At 34.7% G+C, this 18,390-nt stretch overlaps 1 protein-coding gene across 1 annotated transcript; it reads right to left on the bottom strand.

Annotated features, from left to right (window-relative positions):
• Positions 1-13,373: 13,373 nt before the first annotated feature.
• LOC133824339 (serine/threonine-protein kinase BRI1-like 2) lies at positions 13,374-17,598 on the bottom strand. Its single transcript, XM_062257221.1, has one exon. The coding sequence runs from the start codon at positions 17,127-17,129 to the stop codon at positions 13,716-13,718; it is 3,414 nt and encodes a 1,137-aa protein (XP_062113205.1). The 5' UTR covers positions 17,130-17,598; the 3' UTR covers positions 13,374-13,715.
• Between the last annotated feature and the right edge of the window lie 792 nt (positions 17,599-18,390).

Raw genomic sequence — 18,390 nt, 5'->3', positions numbered from 1 at the left:
AACCATATGAGTCTGCGAAAATTCAAATTTTGAATGTTTTTGCAGAAAAATATCACTAGAAAACCGGATTACACTAAGGCTGCTAGAGTTAGAAACTGAAGTTTTCCAATCAGGTGTTACCAAACAAAAAGGTATATTTTGATTCAAATTTGTTTCAATCTATTAAAAATAATAAAAAAAATGGTGTAAACTATTTTTCACCATTTTTCACGACAATGTATGGTTCTCATATTACTAATGTACATTATTTTTCGATTTTGTTGTTTGTCCATTCTTAATATCTTTATTGTTCATCATGAGATTTAATTTTGTGGAAATATGTTTATAAATGTAAAGAATGTAAGCATGTATAAATCTTCTGAAATAGATATCTGGATTTTAACATTCACAAACAAATACATCGAAAGTAATATATGTTAAAAATAAGCATAAACATTCATTTTTGTGTGCAGCATGACAACCCAAATATTTTTTAAAATAATCTATAAAAAACCATTAAAAATTAAAATTTTGACATAAATGACTTGTCACTAAACTGCAAAATTTATATAAATGACAGTACAACTTAATTAAACTAAAAAACATTAGTTTATTTAGTTGTTTAAGTGATCAAATAATATGTAATAAAATTATAATAAACAAATTAATTTCAAATAATATATAACACTACAACAAAATAGGCATTTAATGGCTATATGGGAGAGACATTGTAGACATTTAATGTCTCCCCCTAGGGGAAACATTGTTAAAAGAGCCATCTAAAGTGGCCCTATGACGACAGCGCTTGAAGAGATGCTTCGATATTTGTTAATAGGTTGTTATACAATTTTTTGGTAGAACAAGGGCGCCAAAATAAGTTTTTATTTGTCAATTCTAATGTTGTAGCCATTAAAGGAAGTTCATTTGAAGAGCATGTTCAAGGTCTGTTCAAGCGCTGTTGTCAATTAAGATCAAGTGAGCAACTTATGATTGTCCCCTGGAACCATGGGTAAGTTCAAAAAATTGTTACTGCCAGATACTTAGTCCTTATAACATTTGCGTTGGAGACTTATACCAAGTATTTTTTTTCTTGTGCAGTAATCATTGGATGTTGATTATATTGGCCTCATATGCATATTACGTTTGTTGTTGTGATCCGGTGAACTCAGAACTGGAAAACCGTGAAGAAATTGTGGTAGTAATAGTCAATGCTTTCAACCTTTTTCTGACCAGTCTACCAAAACCTCCCGATATTCCAAATAATATAGAAATTGTGCAACCGAAAGTAAGTAACTACGACTTTAATTATTTTGAAAATTTATAATTGAATTTTACTAATATTTTTTATATTAATTGCTTGATATTTTATTTAAATATTAGTGTCCGCACCAACCAGACAATGTGGCATGTGGATATTATGTGATGAGAATGTTCAAGGATTACATTGAACATTCACGACCTGGACGTTACTTGAAGAAAGATGTATGTATATAAATTTATACAAAGTTAACAATTTATTTATTATTAAAGTATATATAATCAAATAATGATTAACTAATATATTTTACTTTGTATTTTTTGTAGCTAAACACTACGCCATATACACCAGCACAGATTAATGAAATGCGACAACACTGGGCGAACCATATGCTACCGATAATTCAAAGTCATCGTCCCACATATTAGGTTTTTTTTTACTTTTATTTTTTCTTTCTTACTATATGTTTAGCTAGCAAGTGTAATATTTGTTAATTTTGTATGTTTAACAACAAATATTACAATTTTGTATATTTAGCTAGCAAAAACATATTAGATACACATTTCGGTTTTATTAATGAAAATTCAAATTTTAAATTTGCATATAATTTAGATTTTTTAATTAATATATTTAATTCTATTTCAAAAAAATATATATTTAATTCTATTAATTAATATACTGAAAATAATTATTTAACTTTTAAAAAAAAAATACAAAAACCAATGATGACTTGTTATATGAGTCATTGAATGTCTACAAAGTCTCCTCATGGGAGACGTCATAGGTACCTACAACGTCTCCCATGGGGAGACTTTGTAGACATCCAACGTCTCCCCCTGGGAGACGTCATAGGTCCTACACGTACACCCTATGACGTCTCCTAGGGGGAGACGTTGGATGTCTACAAAGTCTCCCCATGGGAGACGTCATAGGGCCACTTTAGATGGCTCCTGCAACAACGTCTCCCCTAGGGGGAGACATTAAATGTTTACAATGTCTCCCCCATATAGCCATTAAATGCCTATTTTGTTGTAGTGCTTCCAACAACTGAATGATATAATTTCAAAGAAACTCAAACTACATCCAAATTTCACAAGTACTGAAATACAGTTTCAACCAGGTCCTACTATACCTCCAATGATCATGATGATGATGATTCAATGCGTTTTTTTATGGAACTACACAAGAGAAATGTGAATCAAACACAACATCTTTTAATAATAGGTTTTAAAGAGAAATCAATCATCAATCAAATTAAACCGCATCACCATATAGCGAGTACAATTCAAAAGCAACCAAAATATTTATCAACTCCAAAAAAATAAAACAACAATAAGATATAAAACATAACTACAAACTTGGTTGGTTACAATATATTATAAACATTTAAAAAGAAACTAAACTACTAAACTAACACCAATATTTTTTAAAAATAAAACCAAAACATATGATTTAATATAAACAAAATAATTTACAACAATTATATAATTCAGATAAACATCATATTAAACACACCTCATGTCTCATGTTTAAGAGATGTTTTTTAATATTTTAAAGTTTTAAATTTCCCAAATGTCCATATGAGCATGTCAAAGGTATAGATCTTGAAAAAGTACCCAAAATAAAAAAAAAATCACCCCAAACGGACACCCGATTGAAAAATTATGTCTTTTCCAAGAATCGCATCGAGCATCATCAAGCATCATCGAGCCACAATCGAAACACTATCGAGCAAAGTCATTTTTTCATGAAAATCTTGATTTTGAAGGCCCCATCGAATGGTTGCTCGATGCCAGCTCGATGGGGCCTTCAGAATCAAGATTTCCATGAAAACAAACGACTTTGCTTGATGGTGTTTCAATGGTGGCTCGATGATGCTTGATGATGCTCAATGTGATTCTTGAAAGAGACATAATTTTTCAATTGGGTGTCCGTTTTGGGTGATTTTTTTATTTATTTTTGGTACTTTTTCAAGATCTTCATGTTTGACATGCTCATATGCACATTTGAGAAGTTTAAAACTTTAAAATATACCAAAACATGTCCTAAACATGAGATATGTTTGCATTTTTATATATATATTTTCAAGTTTTATACTTTACAAATGTGCATATGAGCATGTCATACATGTAGATCTTGAAAAAATACCTATAAAAAAATCACCCCAAACAGACACCCGAGTGAAAAATTATGTCTCTTGCAAGAATTGCATCGAGCACCATCGAGCCACCGTCGGGCGAAGTTGTTTTTTCATGAAAAATCATGATTTTGAAGGCCCCATCGAGCACCATCAAACCACCATCTAGCAATGTCGATTTTCTGCAGATTTCAAAGTTTCAAATCTGAAAAAAATTGTAAAAAATTCCAAAAATCATGCCCAAGTCTATTTGAAATGTAGTATTTAATGTCTTAAGTAAAAGAAACATCATTATATTTGAGAAACAATTAATTATCCATAAATTTCTACTCAAATAGTCATCGAAATGTATGATTCTTTGGTTATATTATGTTTATCTCTATAAGGTGGTCGAAATTATAGAGGTTTTTCTGGTGTTGGTGGTACCGTCGTTGCCGTGGGTGGTGGTGTCGTGAGGTGAGAGAGAGTGAACAAAGAGAGAGAGAAGAGAGAAGTAAGGGGGAAAATGATAATGATATTTTGGGTAAAGTATCAAAAAGTAGTATTATTTTGAAATCTTTAATATGTCTAGTATTTTTTTTAATTAGTATCTTGTATGATGCATAAAATGTGAAATTTCCAATTTGGAATTGACTTTGGATAAAATAGGAGGAGTTGACGCAAAGTGGGAAGGAGCTAGCAGGTTAACTGGGCATGGCCCTGAATTGGGTGCACTTAGATAGATTTTAGTGCCATTGCGTCAGGTTGCCTAACAACACTAGTGTTTATTCTAGTGGATAATGGGGCCACAGTTGTACGTCCATAACCGTAGCCATAGCCATAGCCTTTGTTTTCTCAACATCAAACGTTGAATTTGGGTCCAATAATTAACCCAAATAAAAGGCCTACTACTTACACATATCATATTCATACATAGGCCACAACTCCTCCCTACGACCCCCACTCAACTCAACTCAACTCAACTCAACTCAACTCAACTCAACCGTGGGCTATATATATACACACTTAATATCATTACCTCTTGACTCATTTCAATTCATGTACTTTCACTTTAAAATCTCAACCCACTAATTCTCATTCAAAATTTAAAAATAATACCAACATGATAGTTTTTTTTTGTTTTTTTATTATTATTATAATTATTTTCCAAGTTTTTAGGTTTGAGACTTTGGATTCGTACTACTACTATATCTATATATGATAAGTGGATTGGTTATTTTTTATTTCATTTTTTTTTTTGGTTTTAAGTGGAAACTTACCTAACACCATAACAGAACTGAATTCTTATCATACAATGACTTATTTTGTTTTGTGGATAATATTGAGAAATAAATGATTGGTTAAAGGATTAGATAAGATATTTCTTATCATTTGATTTATTTTTAAAATAAAATTAGAAAAAAAAAAGTAGAGCAACTACATGTAGCTCTATAAAATTTCTGGACCAAGGCAAAGTAGGAAAAAAATTACATCCCCACATTTTTTAAAAATATTTATAGGAATAACATATGTTTTTAATTCTTTTGTTTTTATCTTTTTGTATAATTTGGCAAAGTTAAAAATATTGGATCATGTTTATTTATCTTCGTTATTTACTTTTTAAAAAAAATATATATATATTTTCATGTTTTAAATTATAATTACAGCTTGAGTTTTTGGAGTATACAATGGATTTTTGTTTGGACATTTGAGCCACCTTTTGGGTCCATGGTTATCTATGGGAGAAGGCCTTAGATCTAGACTTTGGGCCTATTACAGGTGCAATAATTATAGGGAAGTTTACATATTTATCATTTTATATTGAAAGGCACATTAGCTGAAAATTTTCTTGTTTTTATGTGTCAAAATTCTACTTCAATAATTACTTTTTGTTTTTTTTAAAGAAAAAGTCTATTTCATAATCACATCAGTACAGCTAGTGGCGACCCATAATTTTGCGGGAATTTTTCATAAATATGACTTTTATGCTATTAATGTGCAAAAATATGATAATTATATTTTTCTTAGTTTGAATGAAAAAATTTATTAAAGAAAAAAACAAAGTATGGGAAACAAAATTGCTAACTAACTAAATATGATAAACTTAATTAAGAGTAAAACTATGACATGAACTAATTTTATACAAAAATATGAGAAACTAAACACATAAAAGTGAAAATTCTTAAAAAAAAAAAACGATAGAATAACTTTTTTTTTTTAAAAAATTATATTTTTGCATACTTTATTAAAAAAATTCATATAAAATATAATTTCCTCTAATTTTGTTCAAGTGGGGGAAAACTAAATAATTGTATTTGTCTAAAAAGTAGAAATGTATGTATATATGAGGGGAAAAATATAAAAAAATTACATATAAAAATCAAATAAATTTTTTTCAGCCAGAGCATATTTATAAGAATTTATATAAAATAGGATCAAATATGAAAATATATACATAAAAAATAAAAAAGGTAGGGGCAGTTGTGCCCTTGGCATATGCTCAGTCTGCCAGTTAGTGTAGTCTCTGGTCTCTCCCAAATATAACAATAAAAATAGATATTTGTAGCAAGAATATCATATTTTTGTTACGTGTTACATTTATATTTCTATTTCTTTTTTGAACTAACGATAAAGTCCCTTTGCTTACCAAATAAAATTGTGGTAATATGTTTCATGCTTTTAACTGATGACATAAAATCACATAGTTGACACATTATGTTTTTAATTTGTTTAGCTTTAGAAAAGCCCATTAATAAAACTTTAACATATAAATACAAGAATTTCGAAGTAAATAATGCTAAAATTTCAAAAGAACAATTCTAGTTTATTATGGTGAATATATTTTATATAAAAATATTAGAGATATACAAAGATAAGATAATTTTGCAATAATTATTCATTTTCTAATTCTAACTCTTACTCTTTATCACTTGACAGTAAGAGATTGACGACAATGCCAATTTAGTTACATTTTAAAATGTACGAAAAATTAGTTGCACCCTAAAGTTGGACTAAATTAAAAACAAAAGATGAAATTACAGCTAATAAACACAAATTACAATTTAATAATCAAGATTGCACTAGAGGAAAAGAGAGCATTATAAACTCAAAATTACAAGTGAATAACACAAGAACAAAGAAGAAGAATCATTCAAGGCTTGAACAAGTCTCAAAGTACTTTGTTCAAAAAGCTATTTCCATTGTCTTAAGAACACCAAGGGATACTCTCAAATTAAAACTTTCGAGATTGAACAAGCCTTTCACACTCAGTGTTTAGTGTTCTAAAGGATGAGTATATATCTCACATGAACAAAATAGCCACTACTTATTAAGTTCAAATACTTTTTTAAATTTGAAATTATCTACCAATCCCTTGACACTTACAAGACATTTATTGGATGTTTATGGACATAAAAGGGAAGATTATGAGGTTACAAGACATTTGGAGCCAAGCAAAACGTTACAAAACAGCTCCGACAACCCCAAAATAGAATTGTTATGTACCAGGGACCGTGTCGCCTAACACCAAACAACGTGTATTTGTGTGGCAAAGTGTCATCGCTTCCCTTGAGTAGCTCTTTCCTTTGAGCATTAAAACATCCCAAAACTTCCAAAACATAATTTCTATCATTTATACACATTATGAATGATATAATATGATGTATGATAGCTATATACGTTGTAAGTTCAAAATCAAATCAAATCAAATAGGTAACTCATTTACAGTGTAGTTACGAATTTGTAACCATAAGTTACCAGATTCATAACACCATATAAATTACAAAATGAAATCGTAACTTCTTTATTTGATTTATTTAAACAAATAATTATATTATTTTTAAATAATATAACATCCCTCACTTGATTAAATAAACTCAACACTCCTGTAATAATGATCTATCAATGTATAAAAAAAGTATTTTTCTAACTTAAATTTTACTTTATTGGGATTACCATAAAATTTCATTGAAATTTTAGGTTACTTAAAACATTGAACCAACTGCTTTATATAATCAAATCGATGATAAAACACATATCCACAATATTCCCATGTGAAGCACATATCTTGCTTTGCACTATTATGACCATGCGCACAATCCTTTTATAGACTTTCTCAAGAGAAGACTCCAATATCTCATTACAGGTGACACCACCCTTAAGTCTACAAGGTTAGAATTCTTACAGTATTTTTGTTACGTTTGAGATACTTGTAACACATGATTGAATTTCATTGAAACCTCTTGGGTTAAACCCCCCAACAATAATAATCAACACTAATCATAATAGATGGGACTCACACAAGTTATTGAAAATTATTACATCAATAGCTAAAAACGTTCACTTTTTCTAATTTTATTTTTTTAGCTATTGATTTTGGTTTTAATTAAAAAAAATTAATTTTATTTTTTATTGAATAAATTATTTTTTAATTTTAGATTTAATTTAGGTTATTTATTATATTTTGAAATATAATTTTAATTATTTTTTATAATTTAAAAATCAATTTATATTAATTTTTTTTTCTAAATTTAGAAATGGGCAAATAAGAATGTGATATGTATTACTTAATAGATGTTCTGTCTGGTTAGAAACGACTGCAATCTTTTTGCAACTTTGAATATTTTTCGATAAAAAATGTATTTAGTGCTACATTTTATAAACATGTATTATTTTTGTCGCCAATATCCCATAATAATATAATTTTTGTTTTTTAAGGAAAAAAATTATGCTTCAATAAAGAAGCTATACCAACCCTTTGTTTGGAACTTTATTAGGGAAGATGAAAAATGAATTCAAATTTTTTTGTTTTCAATTGTTAGGCATATATCCAAAACTAATATTATTGAGCTGAATTAGTTAGTGGTGAGCTGGATTAGTTTTATGGTTGTTAGTTACGCTTTCTCTAATTCTGTTAGGTTGTTATTAGCTCTAACAGAATCTGTTTTAAGCTTCTCTGTATAAATACATATTCTTCATTAATAAAGTTCAAGTCATTTTCATTCTTTCAATATCTCAACTAGTATCATATTAGCCTAGGTTTCTTTTTCTTTTTCTCTCTCATTGATTCTTGAAGCTTCTTTGTTCTTCTTCCACGAACTCATAGGTTCTTCCATGGCGTCTAGTGCAAATAGCTCTTCTCAGGGCACTTCTCAGGCTACTCAAGATCCTGCTCCGCATCTTGTGATTCCAGCGAACATGGCGGCTCTCAATCTTCGACTAACCAGAACCAACTATCCTTACTGGCAATCCAAGGTCATTCCAACAGTATGTGCATATGATCTTGAAGGATTTCTCACTGGTGATCGTCCTCGACTTGCTCTCACCATCGCCAATCTCTTTATTCAACTCGTCAGATTTCTAATCCTGAGTTTGGTCAATAGCTTCGTCTCGACCAATTTCTTATGAGCTGGTTATTCAACTCCATCTCTGAGAACATGCTTGGTCATGTGTCCCGATGCACCTCCTCAGCTCACATCTGGTTTGAACTGAATCAGATTTTCTCCAATCACTCCAGGGCTCGCATTCTTTAGCTTCGCACCCACCTTCGGATGACCAAGAAAGGCTCCACACCGGTCGATGAGTATATTCTCCTAATGCGCTGCCTTACTAATGCACTCATGGCAGCTGGCCAAGACATTTCTGATGATGAGGTTGTCTTGTACATCTTGGGTGGCTTAGGACGTGAATATGAGTCAGTCGTCGTGAATCTCACATCTCGTGGGACTGTAACCTTCCCTGAACTTCAATTTGTTCTTCAGAATCATGAGATGAGACTCGAACAGCAACATGCTATTGCGACCGTGGATTTTCAAAATTCATCGGCAAACTATGCTGCCTCCACCAAAAGAAGTGGAAATCAGTACTACAACAACTCCAATAAAGGGAATCGTGGACGTGGTGGCTTCCAAAATCGTGGTCATGGTGGCAGTGGAAACCATAACACCAACAATCGACCAATCTGCCAAGTATGTGGAAAACCTAGCCATACTGCTTTGAAGTGCTATCATCGTTTTGACCTGAGTTATCAAGGTGAAGCACCAAATCCTGGACCTGAAACTCAATCCAATGAAAACTCTCCTCAAGCTCTGCTTGCTACTCCTGCTGCCGTTATTGATCCACATTGGTACATGGATAGTGGAGCCTCTCATCACATCTCCTCTGACACTTCCAATCTTACTACTCCATCCAGCTACAAAGGCAAAGAGAAATTGGTAGTAGGTAATGGTTCAAAACTCCCTATTCATCACATAGGTGATTCTCAAATTTCCACAAACAATAGAACTTTGCATCTTAAAAATGTTCTACATGTGCCAGAGATCAAGAAAAATCTTCTCAGTATTTCTAAGTTCACTTTCGACAATAACGTTACAATTGAATTCACCCTTAATGTGTGTTTTGTTAAGGATCTTGCTTCGAAATAGGTTTTACTTCAGGGAATACTTACACATGGCTTGTACCAGCTGCAGCTTCCTTCCAATTCCTGCATTTCCTCATCTTCATCTCCTCAAGCCTACCTAAGTGATACATCTTTAGTACACCATGATTCTTCTCAGAATAATACAAATTTGACTTGTAATTTCTCTGCAATTTCTAATTGTACCCAGTCCTCTCGGGTTGCTGCATTATGGCACAACCGCCTTGGACATCCATCAGTTGTAATTCTTTCCAAAGTACTTAATAAAATCAATGTTTCTTGTTCAAAATCTTCCATTCAATTATGTGATGCCTGCCAATATGGCAAAAGCCATTTAATGCACTTTTTAAGTTCCACTCTCAAAACAACTAAACCATTAGAATTGATCCACTTGGATCTTTGGGGTCAATCTCCATATCCCTCTCTAGAAGGGTACTATTACTATATCCTCTTTTTTGATGATTTCACCAAGTATTCTTGGATTTACCCCCTGCGCACCAAGGCTGAAGCATTTTCTGTTTTCTTACAGTTCAAAATAATGATAGAAAAACAGTTTGAGTTGCAAATAAAATCTCTACAAACTGACTGGGGTGGGGAGTTTAGGTCTTTCCAAAAATCTCTTCAAAATCTAGGTATCATTTTCTGATATCCATGCCCTCATACTCATCAACAACAAGGACGGTTAGAAAGGAAACTGTGACAGTCAGAATCCTGTGATCCGTAAGGGGAGTAAAAAGTTGTGCAATCCCACACCGCCTGGGGAAGGTCAAGTGTGATGATTCTAAGACTGTGTAGGTATGAGACTACACAATTGAAGATGGCTTAAATGGATTGATGGGTACTACCTATATCAACAAGATGCATCTTCTTTTCGGTAGCCCATCACAGAACTCCAAAGTTAAGCGTGCTTGACCTGGAGTAATCTCAAGATGGGTAACCTCCTGGGAAATTTTCCCAGGAAGCGTGCGAGTGAGGAAAAAACACGCTGGAAAGACTTGTGTTGGTTTGTAGGGCCAGTCGTCATTTAGGAAGCAGCAATAGTGACGTGGGGCATTACAAAAACATAGACATGTAACTGAAATTGGTCTAACTCTATTAGCTCAAGCCAAATTACTCTTAATTTTTTGGTGGGATGCATTTGTATCAGCAGTGTACCTTATAAACAGACTTCCCACAATTACTTGTCAATTCCAATCTCCCTTTGAGTGCCTACACAAAACTTATCCTGATTACAAATTTCTAAAGGTATTTGAATGTGCTTGTTTTCCTTTTCTAAGACCTTACAACACTCGCAAGTTTGAGTTTAAAACCTTAAAATGTGTTTTCCTTGGATACAACCCCTTTCACAAAGGATATAGATGCCTACACTCAAGTGGTCGTATAAACATAGCTAGAAGTGTGAACTTCAATGAATTTGAGTTTCCTTATTCCACTCTATTCCCATCGACTACATCTACATCCACCTTCAAAAATCTCAATGCCCCTGCTTTTATAATACCTACCTCAGTGTCAGTCACTACTACTACTTCCTACTACCAACAACACTCCTCCCCATGTATACTCTTACTCAGTTGGTACACACAACATCCCTGAAGTAGCACCTTCTATGGCAGACTCTACACGCATGAATGAGGTAAACAACTGTCACTAATTCTTCTGCCTCCGTTTTTGAATCATTTGCTGTAGCAGACCAAATTGCATCTGATATTGGTCCCTTTGAGATGCCACCTCTTCCCAATGGACACCCAATGCAAACCAGGTCAAAATCAGGTATATATAAACCCAAAGTGTACCTAGCTGCATCTAATATTGAACCTCAACCTACATCAGTTACGAAAGCATTAAAAATACCTCCTTGGGGTCAAGCTATGAATGCTCAATATGCTGCTCTTTTACAAAATGATACTTGGGAGTTGGTTCCTGCCACTGAAAACATGAATGTGGTGACTTGTAAGTGGGTTTTTTCGGACAAAACACAAATTTTATGGGTCATTGGACAAGTATAAGGCGCAGTTAGTAGCAAAAGGATTTCAACAAACACTAGGACTTGACTTCTCAAATATCTTCAGCCTGTTGTCAAAGCCTCTACAATTCGGGTAATTTTTTCACTTGTTGTCACTTATGGCGGGGATATTCAGCAAATTGATGTTAACAATGCCTTTTTAAATGGCATTCTTCAAGAAAGAGCCTACATGAAACAACCTCCAGGCTTTGTCAACACCACTCTTCCTCATCATGTTTGTTTACTAAAGAAAGTTATCTATGGTCTTAAACAGGCTCCAAGAGCCTGGTTTCATCAACTTAAGCAAACTTTACTCAGCTAGGGTTTCAAATGTTGCACTTCGGATACCTCACTGTTTTACATCACCACATTGGCTGCTCCTCTATATGTTCTTGTTTATGTGGACGATATTATAATAACTAGTCCAAGTTCACCTCTTATCACTCATCTCATTAAAGATCTTCACTGTAAGTTTGCTTTGAAATCTCTTGGGTCGGTTCATTACTTTTTGGGGTTTGAAGCAATAAGGAATTCAGCTAGTATATATCTTACTCAGTCCAAATATGCCACTGAGTTACTTCACAAGACCAGTTTTTACACTTCTAAAGAAGCTTCCACACCAATGATTCTTGGCAACAAATTGTGCCTTAGAGACAGCCAACCTTTTGACATGCCAGAGATTTATCGAAGTGTAATTGGGGCACTCAAATATCTCACTCTCACTAGACTAGACATCTCCTTCTCTGTTAACAAACCCGGTCAATTTCTAAAAGCTCCTACAGTGAACCATTGGAATGCTTGTAAAAGAGTCCTTCGATACATCAAAGGCACCATTCATCTAAGACTTCACTTCTCTCCTGCCTTTTTTGGCTTCAAATTTGGATGATCGTAAGTCCACAAGTGGTTTCTGCCTTTTTCTTGGAGGAAATCTCATAAATTGGGGCTCTTGAAAACAACAAGCAGTGGCTAGATCTAGCACGGAGTACGAATATCGTGCTCTTGCCTCTGCTGCCACTGAGTTAGTTTGGCTTCACTCACTACTTACAGAGATTGATATTAGAGTTTCTCACCTCACACGAGTTTTGTGGTGTGATAATCAAGGTGCTCAAGCATTAGCTCTCAATCCGGTCTTTCACTCCCGTACCAAACACATCAAAATCGATGTTCATATGTTCGGCAACTTCTAGTTGCCAAGAAGCTTGAAGTCAGATATATACCATTTGATGAAGATCTTCTCACCAAGCCTATTTCATCAGCTTGAGGGGGGCTATTAGGCATATATATCCAAAACTAATATTACTGAGTTGAATTAGCTGGATTAGTCTTATGGTTGTTAGTTACGTTTTTTCTAATTCTGTTAGGTTGTTATTAGCTCTAACAGAATCTGTTTTAAATCAAACTGTTTAATTTGACAGGGTCTCAGAGACATTGCTTTTTTGAGAAAAAAAAAAAACCAATGAACCTGTATGACTGCTATGAGAAGATATTGATTAGTTCTTTGAAATCTTTAATCACATCATAACTAAAATGGAGAAAGCTCAACAGAAAGAATTGCTACCAGATTGATTCATACAAAAGCAACACAATGTTACTAATGTTGGACTAATTGGTAAGCTCGCCATATGTTCGATAAAACGTCAAAGGGACTCTCTGATCTTGAGTTTCTCAATCTACATAAAACTGTACTTCATACATATCTTGGTGTTTTACATTTATAATTCCTTCATCATTTGCAAGTTTCATGTCTTGCCAATCAAGCCAGCCCGTATGTTAGATAATGGTCACACAAATAACCAAGAACATCAAAAGATTTGCAGAGAATAGATACATGAAAATCTTTCAGATCTGACAAACAAAACTTACAAATTATATTAAAAAGAAAAGCCAAAAAAAAAAAAAAAACATTTATGTTCTTACAAACAAATTAAGTGCCGGGTGTCTCAACTCAAGCACTGTTGCTGCTTCCTGGGGTTGAACCAGGTATCAACTCTCTCAACATAGCCACAACCTGCAACATGCTTGGCCTTCTTGAAGGGAAGTCATCAACACATTGAAGACTTATATCAAGGTACCTCACCATCTCCTTAACTTCTTCTACTTCTGCCTCAGCTGTTCCTTTTGTAACCAATAGCAACTCAGAGTCTATTACTTCCATTTTTTTACCTTCTCTATCTTTTATTTTCACCCATCCTACCAAGTTTGTGTCCCCAAAATCTTCTTTATCTGTGGGACGTTTCCCTGTAAGGATTTCTAGTAAAATGACTCCAAAGGAGTAGACATCTCCTTTGGCTGTGCACCTGAAGCTTTGGTAGTACTCAGGAGGAACGTAGCCGGGTGTTCCAGCTAGCGTGCTTACACTTAGATGTGTGTCCAACGCGCTTATGAGCCGAGCCATTCCAAAATCAGATACTCTTGCTTCCATTTCGTGGTCTAGTAGTACATTGCTTGACTTCATGTCTCGATGGATAATGTGAGGAATGCAATTGTGGTGGAGGAAGCAGAGTCCTTTAGCTGCGCCTCTTGCAATTTTTTTCCTCTCTTCCCATGTTAGAATTTTCCTGTTACTGACCTTGGCTCTCCCATGGAGCATTTCGTCAAGGCTACCATACTCCATGAATTCATAGACTAGGAGTCTCTCTTCACCAACTTTGCAGTAACCCAACAAAGGTACGAGATTCCTGTGCTTTATCTTCCCCAAAGTCTCCATCTCGGCCATGAATTCGCGGTCACCTTGGCAGCTCAATCTGATAAGCTTCTTTATGGCAACACTTGAACCGTCTTTAAGTGTTGCCTTGAACACTTCTCCAAACCCTCCGCACCCAATAAGACTTTCAGCTGAGAAGCCATTGGTGGCCTCAATGAGCTGGGAGAACTTTAGCTTCCTGAGCTGTCTTTGAAAAGTAGCAACGTTAATGCTCAAGGGTTCTTTTTCTTTCTCAATCTTCCATGTAGTGGCTGCATGACATGCTTGTAAGCTACTAAGCATCTTCACTTCTTCTGCCTCTCTTCGCCTTGCCCGCATGGCAATTGCCCACACAATCAGTATGCAGATGGAAGCAATGGAAATGAGAATTCCCAAGACAATGCTGTTAGCCCAAGAAGCAGCTGATGACTTTCGGCCACCTCTGCCCATATCTTCACTTGGGTCTGTTGTGGTTGGTTGGCTATTGCTGGTGCACTCGGGCAATGGAACCCCACAAAGTCCCGGGTTGTTGGCATACTGGCTTGCTGGCAGTGTACTAAGCTGACCTCTTGTTGGAATTTGGCCAGTTAATTCATTGCTTGACAGATCAATCTCCACTAAGAATGAAAGGTTGGAGAATGAATCTGGGATTTGACCTTGCAATCTGTTATGTGAAGCATCAAAAACACCCAAGTTCTTAAGCTTGCCAAGTGAGAAGGGAATCTCACCAGATAACTGGTTGTGAGCCAATTCTAGAACTTGTAAAGCTATCATGTCACCAAAATCTTCAGGTATCTTACCACGAAGTTGATTGTATGAAAGATCAAGATATTCCAGAGTCTGATACTGTGTAAACATGCTGAGAACTGCTCCAGAATACATTCTAGTGAATTGACAAGTCTTCAATGTAGGTACCTGTAAGAGCCTATCAGGCCTGATACCAGCAAATTCAAGCAAACCTCCTGCTCCTCTACAAGAGCTCCCGACATTACGAACAAACACCAAGGTGTTTCCAGAAAGGATACCAGACAGAGCTTTCGCGCCTTGCTGCCTTCCAAGCCGAGGTGGGATCTCGCCGGTGAGCCTGTTGCTGTTGAGGTCCAACCAAACCAAACTGCTGCAATTTGATAGCTCTCCTGGTATTTGGCCACTCAAGCTGTTATTCCCTAGCTGCAGGACAGCTAGCCTTGTCAATTGACCAAACTGTGGTGGGATTTCGCCACTAAGCTTGTTACTTGTAAGTGATATCCATTCAAGATTACTGCACTGAAACAGCTCTTGTGGAATTTCACCAGTTAGCTTGTTGTTGTTGAGAATGAGATCCTTTAGATTCTTGCATTTCCCCAGCTCTGGTGGGATTCTTCCCTCCAATCCATTGAACCAAGCTATCAACTTCTCCAGATTCTCAAGTTGTCCCAGCTCTGTTGGAATTGAGCCATTGAGATAATTTAGACTCACGTCTATTCTCTTCAGCTGCGAGCATAGCGAAAGTTCCCCAGGAATTTCGCCTTCAATGAGATTATCAGGCATTCTTAGCTCCTCAAGAGAGGCTGCACCAGGACATAGGTCTCTTGGGATGAATCCAGATATCTTATTAGAGCTTAAATCTATAACCTTTAAGTTCTTGCAAGAGGACATGGAAGCAGGAAATTGTCCAGAGATGATGTTGTTGCTCAAAAGCAAGCTCTCTAAAGAGCTTAGATTCTGAAACAAAGTATCAGGAAGGGGACCTGATATGTTGTTGTTTGAAATGTCAAGAACTTGGAGGTAAGAACATGAAGAAAAAGATGAAGGAATTAGGCCTGAAATGTTGTTATTTGAAAGCCTAAGTTCCTGAAGTGAACTGCAGGTGTTTCCTAGTTCAGGAGGGATCCAACCAGTGATTTGATTTTGAGAAAGATCTAATATTTGTAAGCTCTTTAACTCCCCAAAAGCTTTGGGGATTTCCCCAGTAAGAGAATTGATTGAGAAGTCAATAGATTGGAGATTTGTGCAGTTGGAAAGTGATGCAGGAAGGGAGCCCTTTAGTACTTTGTTGCCTGAAAAATTAATGACCAACAAAGAGCTGCAAGAGTTGGCCATGATTTTCAAACCAGATATTGACCCTGTTATATTGTTATAAGAAAGGTCTAGGTACTGAAGATTATCAGCACTCAACAAGAAATTTTCAGGTAAAAAACCAGTTAAATTTGTAAAAGCAAGGTTCACATTAACAAGATTTGGACATTTGAAGAAGAGACTCTCTGGGGCTGAACCGACAAGTTTGTTTAAAGAGAGGTCAAGCTGTTTCAAACCATATGGAAGTTGAAGCAGAGAAGTTGAATTTATACTAAATGAATTGGAACCCAGATTTAGAACAGATAACATGTTGAGGGAAGCCAAAGGGTCCATAGATATCATCCCCTGAAGACGACTAGCACTGAGATCAAGCTCAGTCACTCTCCCCAAAGAGCATGTGACTCCTCTCCAGTTGCATGTATTCTTATTCAGCTGCCAACCGGACAAAGCTCCATCTGGGTCATTCTGAATCATCTTCTTGAAATTGATAAGAGCTACGGCGTCAGTCTTGGCCGAGAGAACTCCTTGTTCAGCCATGGAAAATGAAGCAAGAACCATTATCAAAACAAGTGTTAGAGAAAGATGGTGAAAAAGCTGAACTGGTTGGTTGTTCTCCATTGATGTAACAAAGTATGCAGGAAGCTAGAGAACTGTCGAGAGAGAGAGAGAGAGAGAATGTAGCGTCTAAAGAGGGAGAGGGAGAGAGAGAGAGTGGTGAGTATGATGATAATTTGTTGAGGCAGAGCAAGAGGAGAGGAACTTTAGAAAAAGAGGAAACTTTTTTGTTTGTTTGTGTTTTAATAAAAATGGGAAGAGAAGAAAAGAAAGGGAGGGAACGTGGGAATGAATAAGAAAAGAAAAAGAGAAGAATTGGAATGAAGTTGGTGGTGGTGGGTATGTCCTTATACGGTTCCTCATCAAATCAAATCATTTTTAGTACTGAAAAACTGTAGAGTAGTAGTAGTACTAGACTAGTTTTAGTTTTAGTAGTTGTTTCTAGTATGAAGAAGTGAAGAGAAATAAGCCATGCCAAGGGAAGAACTGATTTGACTTTTGGTCAAAAGAGGCTGGTGGGATCCACAGACAAGGTACATCTAAAATCGGCGCTGCAGATGAATATATATAATATGTACATATATATATATATATATGTGTATTGTACTGTAGTGTAGTGTAGTGTAAGAACACATTCTTATTTTAAAGATTAATTAATACAAACATTGACCTGTATGGGATCCAAGGGTCATTGTCTGTCAGTGAGCGTGAGAATGTTTCCTTACTAGAAATTTGGATGATATTCATGACTCGTTGGTGCACGCCCAGCTGTGTTTAAACAGAAATATTAATGTAATGCTACTACTCTCGTCTCAACTCATCACCCATGGACTACTCATACTTGTCTCCATTTCTATTAATTAATATGAAAAATGATTATTTCCTCCTCTCATTTCATGCATTAGAGCACACTTAAAATACTTTATTCTTCAAAATTTTGAAGAAATAAAGAAAAATTATACTCCAATGGGTAAACTAAAATACATATATACTATACCCCATCATCAATCATTCTCCACATATATAGAAGAAGGTTTAGCTCTTTTTAAAAAATATTTTATTATTTTTTCTTCCTTTCCCTTTTCATTTTAATTATATTTTATTATTTTATCTTTGTTTTTCTCTTTTTTTTTTTTATTTTAATGAATAAAAAATAATATTTAAATAATAAAGAGAAAATATATAAAATAAATAAATAAGTTGATATATGATGTGATGTAAAATAGAAAAAGAAGAATTTTTGTGATGTATTTTGAAGAATAGAGTAAAGCATCGTTATAATAGCACTCTTATCTAGTGTTCTACTTCATCTTTTAAAATACCT

Source organism: Humulus lupulus, chromosome 3 (assembly GCF_963169125.1).
Source record: "Humulus lupulus chromosome 3, drHumLupu1.1, whole genome shotgun sequence".
Classification (NCBI taxonomy): domain Eukaryota; kingdom Viridiplantae; phylum Streptophyta; class Magnoliopsida; order Rosales; family Cannabaceae; genus Humulus; species Humulus lupulus.
This window is presented reverse-complemented; position numbering and strand designations above follow the sequence as displayed.